At 42.7% G+C, this 17,516-nt stretch overlaps 1 protein-coding gene across 1 annotated transcript in view; it reads right to left on the bottom strand.

The window, feature by feature from the left end:
• Positions 1-48: 48 nt before the first annotated feature.
• LOC110507839 (sacsin) overlaps positions 49-17,516 on the bottom strand; it is a 34,017-nt gene continuing 16,549 nt past the window's right edge. The window contains exon 11 of the mRNA XM_090223738.1: positions 49-13,555. Within this exon, the coding sequence (XP_090079864.1) occupies positions 1,980-13,555 (11,576 nt within the window). The 3' untranslated portion in view covers positions 49-1,979. The remainder of the gene's footprint in view (positions 13,556-17,516) is intronic.

Below are 17,516 nucleotides of genomic sequence, written 5' to 3'. Positions count from 1 at the left end.
TATCTGAAAATACATTTTCCATTAACATTATAAATACCAGGGTGGGGGGAAAGGATAATGTCTTTATTTTGAAAGTTCCATAATCATCTTATTATTTCTGTCTTGTGGCAATAGATTGGAAGCTTTTCTACAGCGATGTCCAATGCGTATTCATTTTCTTCCATAATGTATAGCAGTGATGCACTCTAGTGGAGCATCTCTGCAACAGTAGTACATCATGAAAATTCCCCAGCCATGGCTCAGAGGCAATAGCCAAACATGCAGTATTTCCTGTTCTTTGTTTACATGTCTATAGACAATCCCATGCCACTGCCTATAATCACAGAATACATGCCCATACATTCTTGTTACTTCTCCAGTGTTTGAACTTAATTCCTGTTCCAGTTATAACCAATTCATTAGTTACGCTATTACAGTTCAAATGAAACAAAATATATATATATATATGTATGTAATTGGATGCCAGCAACTGTACCTTTTTAATTCTTTAATGGATTCTCACTTTTAAGGTTACCATTAAGTGTATTATACAGAAGGAGGGTTGACTCAATTTACGTGGGGGGAATTTATTAACTATGGCACTGCATACATCAAGATTTACATTTTCCTCTGCTAAAGTTTGTCAAAGATCTCTTCAAAGGATTCCCCTTGGCATTAAACAGATATGAAAAAGAAAAAAAAAAACATGACATTTTAGTGTATCAACAATATGTTGCCAGTGGATTTCTAGTCCCAAACATCATTCATGAAAATTAACAAAAACAAGCACCACACAGGGATGCCACCTGCAATATTCCTCTAATATGAAAAGATCAGACAACCAAATGAAACAGAGCTTGATTCAACTTTGGCAAAATCAACATGTGTTACATTACCTATCTATAGAACACCATGGATCTTCGTTATGGTAAAGGATGAATTCTTGCCCTAAATCATTTTGGTCAGCTCCCAATCCGTAATTAATCATTTTGACCCATGACGTTTTCAAAGCAAGTAACTGCTTACTTATCATGAGTACTACAAAAAGTACCTGATGTATCATACATACTCGTCAGCATACAGATAATTACAGTAGATGTAGTGTACAGTTGTGCTCCTAAAAGACACCATTCAAAGTATGATAAACTGACAAACAGTTCAGTGGAGACACAGTCAATGATGATAAAACAGAATCTAAAGTATAGATGCATGAAAGCTAGAAGTAACATTCAGAATTTTCCATTCAGTCTATTTCTCCCAATCTGCTGGGGTGTCACAAGCACTCTACAAGTGCAAGAACCGGATTAGTTTTGAGAAAGGGCTTTGTCCATTTACAAGCAAAGACTATGATACAGAACATTTACAACTTATTAAAAATAAAAAATAAACCACCTTTAAAATATAAAAATGACATTTTAAAAGTACAAATATGATTGTAATTGTGTTGGTTGATTTTCAGATGTTGCAAATAGAACACACTGCATGACAACAGTGACAACATGAGAGAATTGTCAAGAATCAATAAACTTGACTTTATAGATGGTAACAAACAAAATACAGACAAATGGCAGGAAAAATATACTTGTATAAAAGGTCAAGTAAAAAAGCAGCATAGTTGTACTCAATTATCTGAGAGCAAATATCTTCAACATGGGACTTTGGTTAAAAAAAGTATTGCTGGGGCATTTGTATGTACAGCATTGCAGCTAAAGATAATTTCTGTCTTTGTAGAATGGTTCAGCCACATCAAATTACTTTCAGGCAGCTTGTTGTTAGGATATGAAGAGCCATACATGTATACATTATGCATTGGCCACAGAACCAATATTGGTACTGGCGTGCTGCATATCTAAGCTGCCAGCTGGATACTTAATTTTGCCTCAAAACAATAATATACTAATCAGTATTGCACACAGCTACTATAATCTTCTGTTGTTCAGTGGATCTATGCATATTTGTTTTATTTAAATGGTCTAATATGTTCCAATCACATGGCGGAATTAGATTTTTTGTTGCACAAAAGTTTCAAGTTTGATGATGATCCGTGCTGTACATTCCATCACTCTCATTGCCACCTCAGACGTGAATCTGTCATTGGGGATCTGGGGAAAGGGTAAGAGGTCAGGATAGCGAGTTCTTAGGCTGTCCACACCATATCCCTCCAAGATGTTGACATCCTTGGCAAGTCCTGCTAGCTGTGGGTTGTACTCCTCCACTTTCTGTGCCAGTGAGGTGGGTTTCACATCCTTATCTGATTTCCCTCTGACAGAATAGTCGGCAGCTATCAAGGCTAGTTTCGTAGCTAGGTAGCATTTGAAACACACCCACTCATTGGCATTTTTGTGAAGGTCATTCCGTGCAGCAGAAAAGTTGGCTCTTGCTTGCCTGAGCCACCTGCGGGCTTCCATAGGATTGCCAACAGACTTGAAGGTCGGGGGCACAAAGAAGCGATTAGAATGTGATGAACCTGCATAAGTAGTGAACTGCTCCCGGAACTGCTGTTTCTCAGACTTATGGCTTGTTGCCTCTTGGTTCCACGATGTGTAAAATCTTTGAAATGAAAACTTCTCTGACTGGAAGCGGGTGGAAGAAGTTGAGAAAGTTCTCCTGGATGCTCGGTCAGTGTTCTGCTGATCTGTCAGAGTCTGCTTCTCCATCCTGTTGATTTCATTCTGTAAATGCTTGAAGACCTCTGTAGCTACGTCTAGATTCTCTGCATTCTTGTCCGGATGCCACTTGAGATACAACCGGCGAATGATCTTCTTCCTTTCCGTTTCAGCGAGTTTCCAAGCTTGCTCAATAACTAAAGTCATATCTTTTAGGATTTCTGGCAATGCACTAAGTCTTATCTTTTTGGGAGATTGTTTTGTGGGAGGTACTTTGTGATTTTCCTTTCTAGTAAAAAGGGGAGGCACCAATCGTGGACCAGGACCAGGAGATTGACATTCTTGGGGGGTTGTTGGAGTCGATGGGGCTCTGCTGTCTCGGATATGAGTACTTTCCTCTTGTCTAGAGAATTTGTACAGATCAAGAGAACTGACTATTTTGTACTCACTATATCCAATGTCAATTTGGAAGCATTTCCCAAGGAAGCTTGGGTTGTCCTCCTCATCTTTCTCTACTTCTTGAACAATGATGGCATACGTGTACGTGGGCTGATATCCGCCATAGACATCCCCTCCTTCAGAGTCCACAAGGTAACCCACATATTCTCCTGGGTAAAACACATTCATTGGATCCATAAGGAGTATATGGTGTATCTCAGCTGGTATTGGTGTTCCAGGGAGAGGAAGCTCGAGTTTTGAGGCCTCTGTGGAGTCATACTTGACACCAAGGTTGTCCAGCTTCTCTGTGATTCTGTAGATGTCGTTACAGCCCAGCATAGCAATTAGATAGGAGGTGTCAGATATCAAGTTGTCCGTTGCAGATTTTAGTGTCATCGCCAGTGCTAAGAGAAAATTTATGTCTTTGCTGTCTGAGTGTTGGATGTAGAGATGAATCACAGCTGTCCCGTACCTTTTCAGGAAGGCAAGAGTTTCACTCCGGCTATGTGGGATAGGGCTGCAACCTTTCACTCTTAGTGTCGTCTGGAGTTTCTCAAAACAAGACACCTTCAATCCCTCACAAAGTGCTTTGCACAATCGTATGGCTTTTTCTTCATTCACAAGGAATGCATTGTCATTTTCATGCTTCATTATTCGTATCAGTCCTGTGATGAACTGTTCTGATGACAGTAGAAGTTGAAGGCGACCCTGAAGCGAACAGAGAGCTCCAAACTGGCACATTTTGGGAGACTCCTCATCCAGTTGCTCCTCGAGGATACTACTCAGGAGTCTTGGCCTTAGCTTCTGTGGGAGCAGCATGATCAGCTTTGTGTGGAAGGAATGGTCCTTGCCAAGATAACACTGACTCATGTCCACAAGCATCTGAACACCTACATTACCCTGAATTCTGCTCTTGTAATGTGGGGCATCGTCAAACACTAAACTGTTGGATTTGGTTAATCTACCATCGTGACTTGGCAGGTAAAATATAAAATCTTTGAGGCTCTCAAGGTCTTTGCGTATCTGAACTGGGTCATTCTGTAGGCTTTTGAATAGCCCTGAGACAGCCCTTTTCACAGTTCTCATTTCATTCGGATCGAGCTGCTTACCCTCTGAATTTCTGTGAATGCGGCACAGCACTTCAGCGTATTGTTTTGTTGATACAACATCCTCTGTGCCCAAAAGCTTAAACATCTGATGAAAGATGCCAAGCTCTAGTGGTAGTTTGTATAGGTATGGCTTGAAGTCAGATTCATTGTCCAAGTTGATGACTACCTCCTCTGGCTTTAGAAGTTTCCAGCCCTCCTCAACCATGACAAAACTCACCCCTAGTAGCTGCAAGCGAAAGTCTCTTTTATCTGCATTGAGAAATTCGTAGGTGGATCTCAAGACTTTGTTTCTTGTTTTCACCATGTCATCGTCAGGATTGGATATGTTGCAGATATTTTTGCAGTTGCTTATCACTTTGTCCAAGGGGGGTTCCAAGTTGACACTTAATATCCGCAGCACTAAGTCCAGTTGTTCTTGGCCAGTCAGTGTGCTTCCCTCCTGGTCTTTAATGGCTGCTGGTGTGGCCTTCTCTGGGAGAATGGGACATGATGTCCATAGCAATTGAATGATATCAGTTTGTTTGAATTTTGGATTGACTTGAGACTCACTGAAACGTATCAGAGGGAGAGTGCCATTCATCTCTTGGAATTGAGCATGGAGCCGGATCAGCTCAGTGGGTGCACGCTCAGGACAAAGGAATGCTATCATTGACAGCTCTTTGAGGAAAGCTCCAACAAATAGGTCTGTCCTCTCATTGAATATGTGGTTAAGGAGAACATCAACAATCATTTGGGCTTTTTCTTTGGACCAGTTCTCTGTTTGAGCTTTGATGCTGACTTCTTTTGCATACTGGAGAATTTGCTGTTGAGAGACAATGTGTTTGAGACCTATATTCCTTAGGAATGTGATCCATGAGGTGAGAAATGCTGTTCCATTTTTTGGCTTTGACACTTGCTCAACCTTCTTGAAAAAGTCATTGGGTATGAATGCTTTTGGAGAGAGCATCACTTCGAACACCTTTACGGTTTGATCGTAGAACATTTTGGTAGACCTGAGTCTGTTGGTGTAGTCATAGATTAATGGCAGACCTTCCAGTTTTTCATACAGCTTATCCTTCATCCCACATGACTCCTCCATTGCCAAAAGCCTCTCCTTCAGATATACAAGGTGCTCAATTTTTGCATCGTATGACAGGCTGTCAAACTTTGGAAGGAGATGCCTCAGGTAGACTTCCAGATCATCAATTGGGAAACATCCAAGGAAACTGTACAGTTCCTTCAATTGTGGATTGTCAGCAAGAAAGGCGAAGGATGTTGTATGGGCCCATTTTTCCATATCTGCAGAGGGAATGCTTTTTGCCAGAACATAGCATGACCCAAAGTTTGCAATACTGATGTATCTGCCACTGACTGCTTTGAAGCATGGGAGCAATTTCAGAGTTTGAATGTCCTCTTGGGAGAGGTTGATCAAATTACAGTTGAAGTACAACAGAAGAGCCTCAAAGTCTTTGTCAGTTAAGCTTCCTGTTTTGAAAGCTGCCGTCTGAATCATGTACTCCAGTACTTTGAGGATGCTGGATGGATTGTCTATGTTTGCTGTATGCTGTGCCAGAAAAGGCAGGACAGGATTCTCTTTGAAGCATATTTTGTTGACAGCAAGCTGAATGCATCCCCCTTTCATTATGATGTGAAAGACTTTGTCATTTTGCCCATTTGGGAAGATAGCTGCGCTTATCAAACTCAAGGGAAGCAACACATCGTGATCAGGGACAACCAGCTTGTTGCTTGAAACCATGAATTTGATTCCTGGCAGCAAAGCCCAGTCTTTCAGTAGCTCAAGTACAGTCTCGAAATTGGGTTTGATGCCTGCCTGCTCTTCCTTGACTGCAATGTTCTCACTGATGAAGTTCCACGCACCTTTCAGCCAAGACTCACTGGCGTAGCTGTCTCTCCACTTCACAGGGATTCTTGTTCTGTATTCACGTGGTAGAACAGAACTCAACAGTTCCCCAAAACTGCTGATGTCGAAGACCTTTGCAACACCTGAATTCATCAGGATGTTGTTGTACTTCATGTACAGTGTATTCATGAACAGCTCTTTCCTTGATGAGACCAGTTCATGGTGTGTGGACAGAAACTTTGGTTTCTTGGAATCAAACACCTGGAGTATGTTGTCCATTGTCATCAGCAGTGGTAGCCCCTCTATGTTGATTTCATTCTCCTCTACGTCTTTGAAGCAGTAGTCAACCAGAAGCTTCAGGCTGTGGAAGAGCTTGTAATTCGACTGCTGGAGTCGACAGGGAAGTTTCCCAACTTGGCAAGATGTGTCTGGGGACGAGAATGTGAGGAGAAATCTTCGTACATCCTCTGGGGTAACATAGCTCACAGGAATGCCTGCATCATCCAAACAGAAGTAAAGACTTGCTGTTTCATCACAACTGTGGACCAAGTTGAAGCCCACATCCGAAAGCAGGGCCTTGAGTCGGAAGACGTTTTCTGCAACAGACTTGCGTGAGGAAATGTTGTATTCTGTGTTCTTCAGATGTTGAAGTTCATCCTGCAGTAGATTGTCAAAGAATGCACGACCTTTGTTGGCAGAGGATGTGTTCACCCAGGAGATGTATACAGCAGAGTGCATGTCTGTGTTGTCAATGTGGGGAGCCCTAACGACAGGAAGGAGACGTTTCAGGTCAGCATGAATGCAGGTGTACACTGCTTTGACAAGACAGTACCAATCTGGCTGGATGTCAAGTCTGTTGACTGGGAAGAAGTACAGGAATTTCCTCAAAGTGTCTTTAACGATGTGAATTGGTGTTCCCTGTAACACAGTCATGGTGGGATCGGGTCCCGGGAAGTACTGTCGTTTCAGCTGAATCAACAGCTCCACATAGGCAGGAGCTATCAACGATGTCATCAAGTTGTTGTTCCAGTCACTCCTCACTCCTACTCCATTGTCGTCCCGCCATAGGTTTCTCCTGGCAGAATCTAATGCAAAATGGCCATTAACATGAAAGGGCAAGCCAGTCTCCATTGAAAGGGGCAGAAAGCAGAATGCTCTGTGGGGCTTCTTGTAGTTGTGGCTTACACATGCAGCCACCCCTCCACGTGGAAAGAGAGTAATGTCTTCATTTTTGTGGGCTGAAATCACACTCTTTGAGACTTTCTCGATGCAAGAGAAGCCAGATCGATTGCAGACCATCCAAGTTGTTAGATTGCCATCGGAGTCCTCTATATCCATTGAGTAGGTTATCTGCTGGACTGGAATTTGAGTGAGCTGCTTCCTTTTTGTCACACTATCCACCACTGATGTGTGAAATTGCTTGCGTTTTAGACGGTCACCATCTGTGATTTTAGCAGTCACAGAGTATAGCACCTTCAGGTCTCCTGAGGCTTTCTCTATTTCACAGATGGAAATTTTCTCCATGTGGTTGAGGAACATGAGGAGTTCTGCCCCATCGGTTTTTAGTTTATCCAGAAGGTTTTGCACCATTCTATCTGATGCAGGAACAGAGCTGATCTCTGATATTTTGGCCATTTCTGTTGAGCGTATGGGGAATCTGAACATTGTGCAATGTTCAAGTTTGAAATGAGATCCCAGGTAAAGATTTAGCACGTCAGAGAATTGAGATCTAAAGTCAGAGTCCAAGTCCCTAAACATTCTTCCCGGACTAACAGATGTCGCCCCGGGTGCATATCGTGCATGTGGATCGAAGATGCAAAGAATGTCATTGTTTGACATGAAAGATGGGCAGTCTGTGATGTGATACACAGAGTTGAATCCTATGCCATATTGTCCAGTTTTGCCAGGGTTTGCTTCTTTTGTTCCTCTTCCTAGGTTCTGGATTCCTCTGACATCATCCTCAGTGAAAGGCTGATTGTTGTAGACACACAATGATGGGCCTTGCATTGGCAACCATTTGTCATCAAATATTCTGTCTGTGGGGTGGGTTCTTGGATCGAACACAAAGTAGATTTCAGTGGCTTTAGCATCATCTGCATTCTGCAGGAGCTCCTTTAGCATTTCTTTTTCTGATGGGTAAGCGTTGAGAATACTTTTAATTCTACTTGTGAGTTTCTCTTTTTGTCCAAACTCACTTCCAAGAGTAGTGAAGCAGATATTTGAGGCATACCTTTCCAGGGCTTTGTGACGTTTGGGAACTGCTCCTAATTTCACAGCAACCTCTCTTGGAATATCTGCATGGCAATATTTCACAGTTGTGTCTCTGACTTTGATCCAAGGACAGTCATTGTAACACAGAGACTTTGATGGCTGCAGTGTAAGATGGATGTCAGGAAGAAGAATTTCCCTGTAGGTAGCTTGGCAGAATTCTTGTTTTTTGTCTCTGATTAAGCCCCATATTCCTTCACTAATGATTCTGCGAGAGAGCTGAAAGCTATCATCAGAGAGTGCTCTTCTCCCACACTCCTGTTTCACTAATTCAAGGACAGCTGAAAAGTTCTCAACTGTGAAGCTTGACTGAACCCCAACATTCTCAAAGAGCTCACGGCAGCTGTTTCTGTACTTGTTGGGAAGCTGGTAGAGATATGGTGCTGCATCAAAGTTCTGGTAGAATGCAACTTTGGAGGGCTCAACGTAAGTGTTCTCCACCAGAATGGAGCAAAAGGTTTTCAGCTCCTCATTGATCTCTGTCTTTGCTTTGGCATCCTGGAGCATTTCTTCATGTAGGTATTTGTAGCAGGCATTGGTAATATTTTCTTGATATAAAGTAACTCCGTCAAATGACTTAGCAAGTTCCTTAAGTTGACTGACAACTAGTCCAACTGTTGGCTTTCTTATCAATCCGAGAGAGTCTTTTACAGCCAATGTGATCGGGCCGCACCCTTTGAAAGATGGAGAGTTCTCATTAAGGATGGGCTTCATCAAGCACACTGTGTCCTGGTGGTCAGTCGTAAAGAGCTCTTTGGCAGAAAACATGGTGGACGGGGGGAATGTATTCCCATGCCATGGTAGTGAAAACCCTGCGGGCTTTGTCAGAAAAGGAAGGAACTTTATGTCCTGTAGCTTCTCCAGTAGTTTACCTGCTCCTGAGTCTGTCATTTTCAGCTTCTCATCAATGAGACTGAGAATAATGCTGCTCCGAAGACATGCAGCAGTGTGATCATTTTCATTTAGATCGAACACAGATTCAGCACGATCAATCAAATCCTCCCAAGAGAGGTCATCTTTGACCATTCCCAGCTGTACTAGCTTGACCAAGCACACTGGATTCATGTAGTCTTTCGAGGTTCCTTCTGGAAATCTTCCATCATCAGCGTTGTACAGTTTTGCAACTCTTCCTTCTGGATGGATTAGTCTGGATGGTAAGACTAATTGTTGATTGGGGCCAGAGCATGGGATGCATGGAGTCTCCCTAAGAATTGATGCAAATTCCTCCAGTTTGTCATTCAAGACATAATGCATTAGGGGATTACGAAGTTCGTTGTCGATGTCTTGGATGTGGGGGAAAAAGACATCTAAGAAGAACTGCTTTTCTGTCAGGGTGTTCTCTATCAGCTTCCCTTTGCATCCAGCATCATCAAAACCTTCTTTGACCCATTCAGGCAGCTCAACAGCACAGAGGTCTTGCGAGCTGCTCTTCTTGAGGTATTTTAGGAAAATCTTAAAAGCAGCAGGACCAATGTCTGGTCTACAGAGCAAGGAGTCATCTAGGAATCTGACATACTTGATCGATACCCAGGTTTTGCCATCTGAGAAAACTTTTGCATGGTCACAGTCACCCCCTTTGGCAATCTCTTGGTAGACTCCTTGGCTGATCACTGTAAAGTCATCGTGTACCACACTTGGATCAGGCCATGCGACGTAGTAGCTGTAGTCAAGTAGTTCTCCACTTTCTGCCATTGAGCGCAGCATATTGAGTGCTGCTATGTATGCCTGGACAATCACATGTCTCATGAACACTGAGTTCCAGTGTCCTTTGGTGTCCGTCTTCCAGATCTCTTTGCGGTTAGATGTCACAGCAAAACAGCCGTTTATATGAACTGGCAAGCCTGTCTTGATTCTGAGAGGTAAATAGCAAAACACCTCTCCTATCGGGTTGGTGTGGTTGGTGTTTGCCTTCACTGTCCATTTTCGATTCTCCTCCTCTGAGAGCAGAACAGCTACACCCCCACAAGGCACCAGTCCAAGTCGTTTTCCACTCTCACCAAGTGAAAATTTTAGCGCTTCGGTCACATCCATACATGAACAAATGAGCCAGTTTGTAAGATCAACTGCCTTTTGGGGCATTTCGTCTGTGAGTCTTCTGTTCTTTCCGTCTTTGGCAGCCATTTCAAAGTATGAGGAAGGATCCTCCTCTGAACCTCTGAAGAGGGGTGACTGGAGATCAACTATGCGCTTGAACACATTGTGAAACTCCTCCACCACAATGCGTATGATACAGCCAGACTTGGGAGTGTCAGCCGGTACCCTGTTGGTGGTTGCAACCTTTTTCATGACTTTTGCTGCAGATTTCAGGATGCTCAGAGGCCCATATGCAGCTTTGGATGACCATACACTTTTATTGATAGTAACAACATCCTGTGCTGCTGCTGGATTGGGCTCTTCGTATTTCAGGTACTTCAGTACCATGGAGCCCACATGCTGCGTGAAGAGAATGAGCCGGTGGCCACATATACTGAACTCATCAACAAGGGAGTAGATGTCTGGGGTGTTGTAGTAGACACTGCTGATTTCACTCACTGATGCCTCTTGCTCAGTCCTGAAGGGGAGTCTGAACAGTGTTCCATCGTACTTGTACGGAGACTCTTGTGCAAGAGGAAGTTGGCAATTGAAGACATTGATGAAGGGTTTGAATTGATTGGGGAACTTTCGTAGCCGTTTCTGTTGTTTGCTCCAGTTGATCTTGATTCCTGGGTTTGACCGGTCTCTAATGTGCTTGCTGATGTGGTTGATGTTTGGATCGAACATGATCATGAACTCTCTACTCATTATGATGGGGATGTCAGTGATGTGATAAACTGAGTTGAAACCTAGGCCAAATTTGCCAACTTTGTCTGCCTCACATCTCTTCATTGACCCACCTAACCTTGTTATGTTCAGAAAGTCAGTGTCAGAGAATGTAGAATTGTTGAATGACCACAAGGAGGGGCCATGGCATATAATCATGCCAGGGTCAAGCAGGTTCTCTCGAATGTCAATATTCTTCCGCATGTCTATCAGGAAGCTACACTCTGTAGCACTCGCATCATCTGCATTCTGAAGAAGTTCTTTGAAAATATCTGCGACAGATGGATATTCTTCTAGAATGTTCTTTATTCTCACTGTCAGAGGCTCCCGTTGGCCTGATTGTTCAAAGCCAAGGTTTTCTGGGTTTATCAGTCTTGTACTCAAACATGGTACGTTAAGCCATTCTGCTGTTTTCATGGGGATGTCATCATGGACTAAGATAATGGGTTCTGATGTATCATCAAGCAAGTCATGTAGATCCTCCACTTTAATGTCGCAGTAGGTGCATTCGTGAATGGGTTTCATGGCCAGTTTGCTTGGATCCTTATAGCAAAGGATTGGTACATGCATGTCAATGTCCACAGAAATGTGACTGTTATACAGCCATCTCAGAATATTTATCAGGAGGAGGAGATCATGCTTACTTTCTTCTTGTGTCATTTCTTCCTCACACCTTTGCCTTACTGTTTTGATCACATCGAACACATGGTTTGGGACAACCTCTTCAACCGAACCACAGAATTTGAAAAGTGTGTGAAACTTTGCTATGGTCTTTGGCAAAGAGTACAGGTAGGGTTGCAAATCTAGGTCAGGAATGGGTTTTAGAACTGTGTGGCTTGGTGATGAGAAGGTCTTGCCAGTCCACACCCAATCAAATGGCAGTGACTTCATTGCCTCTCTTGCATCTTCAAGGTGTGCTTGCATGAAATCATAAATCTCAATAAGGATCTGTTGGAATTGATACCAGTCTTCTGTGGTAAATGCTTGAGATCTGTGCCAGTCATTCACTGCCTTCAAATGCTGTAACACTTGATCAATCTGTGGCTCTATAGATAACTTCAGGGCCTTCTTCATGCCGGAAGAAGTGCGCTCCACAAGTGCAACTGAAGAGCCTACCAGCACTGCATGGGATATATCGCACATTTCTGAGAATGAGCAGATGTTATGGCTGTCTCCCATCCAGGCAAGCGACTTTGGGTAGTTTACAGGTCTGTCCTTGCAGACTGGTACCCATTTCAGTTTTTGCAAGGATGTCTGAGCTTCTGAAGACTTGACCAGCTTGGTTTGTCTATTCAGAATTTGCAGCAGTGTTTTCGCTTTCTGTATAACTGGTACCCATTCTGGCTCATTGCCACCCTGTAATTCCTCGATCTTCTGTGCCACATGAAGTACATCTTTTTCGCTGAGTTGCACTTCACTTTTAAGTCCAAGTTGTCTCAGTGAATGTAGCATATCAGGAGAGGATGTATATGTATTTGTGGGAAACCTATTCTTCTCCTCCATGTAGAACAGATTCTGTAAAATCTCCAGCTCAGGGTCAAAAAGGTCTGTAGCAGCAACAGATTTCCCTGCAAATGTATGAATGAACTTTAGAGCCGAAAGCCATCCAATCACAGCTTTGTTTTCATTCTTTAGGAATGACAGATGCTTAAGGGCCCAGAGCATGATTTTAGTGATATCCTCTTTTGAGTAAAACCCTTTCTCCATGTCTTGAACAACCAACTTCAAGCATTCAGTCGTTTTCACCTGTTCCACGGTCAGCATCTTAATGAGACGAATCGATGCCTCATCACTGCAGCCCACAACATTGATGGATAGTTTGACATCTGGTGGATACTTGGCAGTATGGTGTAAAGCCCTGGCTCCTCTCAGTGAGGTATATGTTGGGATGCCTTTCTCTGAACAAGGCCCTACTTTCTCAAAGATGGTCAGCTCCAGGAGGATACGCTTCTCTTTCTCTGTGATGTCAGACAGTCCTGCCAGGAATTCCCTCAGTGCCACTTTCTGTTTGCTAGAGAAAGATGAGACCAGGCTGGCGACTCTCTGGGTTGATGACCTGTCCATGATTTGCAGTAGTATACTGGGAGATGAAGGATGGATGTAGTTCTTCAGTAGAGGATGCTGCAAACACAGGTCCAACCTTTTCATCATTACTACTCCAAGTTTTTTCATGATTTCAAGAAGGCTTTCAGAGAGTGGGGCCTCCTCCTCATCCACAATGATAATAGGGGATGGAGTTTTGAGACGATGGAGCTCGATTGAGTTCACACTTTCCACCAGGGGCACATTTGGGATCAAAGGCATGTCTTCAAAGGTACTAAGGTCATCAGCAAAGTTAATATACAGATGCTTCCAAACCATCTTTAGCCAAGCATGTGTAGGATGCTTCTTCTCTCGGTTCCCAGGGTCCCACTGGACTGTGAAGTCTCTGGTAGGCCAGACTGTTGAGAGGATCTCCTTTATGAGTCGAGCTGACCGTTCAGGTGTTAGCAATTGTACCTGAGTGCAGGTTCTTCCTGTAGAAGATAAACATACAAGTTAATATAAATCTTAATAACTTTCTCAATTATAATTCTTCCTTGACTTTTCCCACATTTTGTCACATTACAGCCTTAATCTAACATTGATTAAATTATATTTTTCCTCATCAATCTACACACAATACCCCATAATAACAAAGCGAATACATTTTTTTTTTTAAATGTGGCAAATTTATTACAAATTAAACACAGAAATACCTTATTTCCATAAGTATTCAGACCCTTTGCTATGAGACTCGAAATTGAGCTCAGGTGCATCCTGTTTCCATCAATCATCGTTGAGATGATTACCATTTGATAAAGGTTAAATAAAAAAAACTGTGGTTCACCTGTGGCAAATTCAATTGATTGGACATGATTTGGAAAGGCACACAACTGTCTATATTAGGTCCCACAGTTGACCGTGCATGTCGGAGCAAAATCCAAGCCATGAGGTTGAAGGAATTGTCCGTAGTGCTCCGAGACAGGATTGTGTCCAGGCACAGATCTGGGGAAGAGTACCAAACATTTCTGCAGTATTGAAGGTCCCCAAGAACACAACACAGTGGCCTCCATCATTCTTAAATGGAAGAAGTTTGGAACCACCAAGACTCTCCCTAGAGCTGACCGCCCGGCCAAACTGAGCAATCGGGGAAGAAGGGCCTTGGTCCGGGAGGTGACCAAGAACCCGATGGTCACTCTGAAAGAGCTCCAGAGTACCTCTGTGGAGATAGGAGAACCTTCCAGAAGGACAACCATCTCTGCACCACTATACCAATCAGGCCTTTATGGTAGAGTGGCCAGATGGAAGCCACTCCTCAGTTAAAGGCACATGACGGCCCGCTTGGAGTTTGCCAAAAGGCACCTAAAAAGACTCTCGAGAGAAACAAGATTTTCTGTTCTGATGAAACAAAGATTGAACTCTTTGGCCTGGATGCCAAGCTCCAAGTCTGGAGGAAACCTGGCACCATTCCTACAGTGAAGTATGGTGGTGGCAGCATCATGCTGTGGGGATGTTTTTCAGCAGCAGGGACTGAGAGAATAGTCAGGATCGAGGGAAAGATGAACAGAGCAAAGTACAGAAAGATCCTTGATGAAAACCTGCTCCAGAGCGCTCAGGACCTCAGACTGGGGCGAACGTTCACCTTCCAACAGGACAACGACCCTAAGCACACAGCCAAGACAACGCAGGAGTGGCTTCGGGACATGTCTCTGAATGTCCTTGAGTGGCCCAGACAGAGCCCGGACTTTATCCCAATTGAACATCTCTGGAAAGACCTGAAAATAGCTGCAGCGACGCTCCCCATCCAACCTGACAGAGCTTGAGAGGATCTGCAGAGAAGAATGGGAGAAACTCCCCAAGTACAGGTTTGCCAAGCTTGTAGCTACATTCCCAATAAGACTCAAGGCTTTAATCTTACCTTACTCAAAGTACTTCAACAAAGTACTGAGTAAAAGGTCTGAATACTTATGTAAATGTTATATTTGCACTTTCTTTTACAAACATTTCTAAAAACCTGTTTTTGCTTTGTCATTGTATTGTTTGCAGATTGATGAGGAAAGAACACAATTGTATCAATTTTAGAACAAGGCTGTAATGTACACAAAATGTGGAAAAGGTCTGAATTTTCCGTATGCACAGTATATAGAAGCCCAAAGTTGAATCTAACAATGTTTGTCCTGCAGGCATGCTAGGTGATTTATTAGCTTTACTGCATAGCCCCAGGTTCATTCCCATCAACACCACCTGTATCAACAAGAGATATTTGCATTTTGTCTCTGCAATGTTGTCGGGATCGATAGGACAATTAGAAAATCAAGTTAAATAAAATATGATAATTTCTATCAAGACCATATGGGCTCAATTAGGCAAACTACAACCCTTTCATTACAAATACTTATAGTAAATAGATTTTGATTAACTACAACACTCCAAAAATTCACAGCACAGCAAAACATGACAACTACATTAAGTTACCATGCACAGCTTGGCAAGCATAACACACACTTAATATGCTCATTTTTATTTGTTATATTTATTTATGCGTTATTTTACCAGGTAAGTTGACTGAGAACACGTTCTCATTTACAGCAACGACCTGGGGAATAGTTATAGGGGAGCGGAGGTGGATGAAAGAGCTAATTGTAAACTAATATTTAGTAGACTCACAATGTCACATCACAATTCTATAATGAGTTCTAACTAAATTACTGATACACAAAGATTCCTGCAATGAGCAAAGACAAAATACGTTCCAGTGAGAATTCACACTGCCAAAGACACTTTTCTGGGAACTCACACAGCTAAACCAATACAAACACAATATGGGCACTATGAAATGGGACATTTTTCCAATTAGATGGAAGGGAACATAATTTTTCAAATGCTCCCACTTCCACAAAGGTATTCTATTGTCTTTATCAATGTTGAGGCAATGTTAGCTACTGTCCACATTAAATGTATGATATAGATTAGATTAGAGTTTGCATAGTGTCCATTAAAAGCAGTGTATTGGTTTGGGTTAATGTCAAAAATGATTCCGGGACACAACACAACATATCGAAGTACCTACCTGAACACCCCCAAAGAAATTGTTGTACTGCAATTACATTTAAAGTACATGTTTTAAACATGTAGGTTATCACGTTGATAACAATTTAAATTGAAATGTAACTACATCCCCTGATTCCCACAAATCAAATTGTCATTTTAGTTGTATACATTTTATTTTAAAATGTAACTGTACTGGATTTTACTTTGAAGTACTAGTTTGCATTGATAGCAGAGGATACAATCAATCTACCAAGAGACTCTGATGATGAGGTGGCAATTCTGAGGATGAGCCCATAGAGCCCTATTGGGTGGGGTAGGCCTTCAGGCTGCAGCAGCAGGGTACAGAGCTGCAGTAGCAGACAGTCAATTCCTGTAACAGCCATTGTAGGGCAGTGATCATACAACACAGTTGAGGTAGGGGAATTCTAGTGTCTCTGGCTGAGGTTCATACAAATTCCGTTCTGCATGGCTATGTGTGAAGGGTCTATTGTGTGAGACAACCTTCTATGTGACCCACTTAATGAAGTGTAATGGGGATAGTACAATCCCTGATACATGCAGTAGCTCCCAAAGTGGTGTCCTAGCTATGAGGTGGCATTGACAGACCAGCAGAGAGCCAGAGAGGCGTCAGGAAAATGACTGAGTAGAAATTTAGAACTGTGTCAACTCGTAAACCTAAAAGGATAAATCTAATAATGGATCAATATTATTCAGGTTTGTAGTCTTGTTCTGAAAAGCAATATTCCAAATTAATCCACAACGCTTATTTACAAAAATGCAATGGCTACAGTTAGAGCAGCCTATTATTGCCTTACCCCTTCATATTATCTACCACTGGCAGTCAGAATGACGTGTACCTCTCTGCCCAGGCTAGACCTTTCAACAGTTTCACAGACAACTAGCTCAATACAAAGAATCCTTCAATGCCATATTATGTCCAGATTATACACACTGTGAAAATGGTTTTATTCACACATAGCGGTCAGGATGTGGACACATTGTTTTATCTGAACCGTGCAGCATAGGGCTTTAATGGACAAATAAAAAAATTCAGCATATTCCCCGACTGGCTCCTGGCCCTTTTGGCAAACTCCAGGTTGGGTATGGGAGCGAGCATGTCCAGGATCTGATAGCAGTGAGTGGAATGTGAGGCACAAAATCAACTCCCCCATCTGCCAGCTCACACACGCACTCAGCAGTTATATATGATCTATCAGCAGTGCACCAGGTTTAATGTCCCACAGGGGGCAGCAGGGCAATGGGATGACCAGGCGTTACTACTACCTGGCTACAAACCTTACACATCCCTCACAGACCACAGCCATTGAGTTTATGAACTAGGCAGTGAAGTCAATGAAGCTGCCGTGTAACCCTTCTACTGTAAGTTGAGCTACAGTTTAGAGT

Source organism: Oncorhynchus mykiss, chromosome 27 (assembly GCF_057628025.1).
Source record: "Oncorhynchus mykiss isolate SJ-2025 chromosome 27, ASM5762802v1, whole genome shotgun sequence".
Taxonomy (NCBI): Eukaryota; Metazoa; Chordata; class Actinopteri; order Salmoniformes; family Salmonidae; genus Oncorhynchus; species Oncorhynchus mykiss.
Note: the sequence above shows the minus strand (reverse complement) of the source record. Positions and strands in the feature narration are given on the sequence as shown.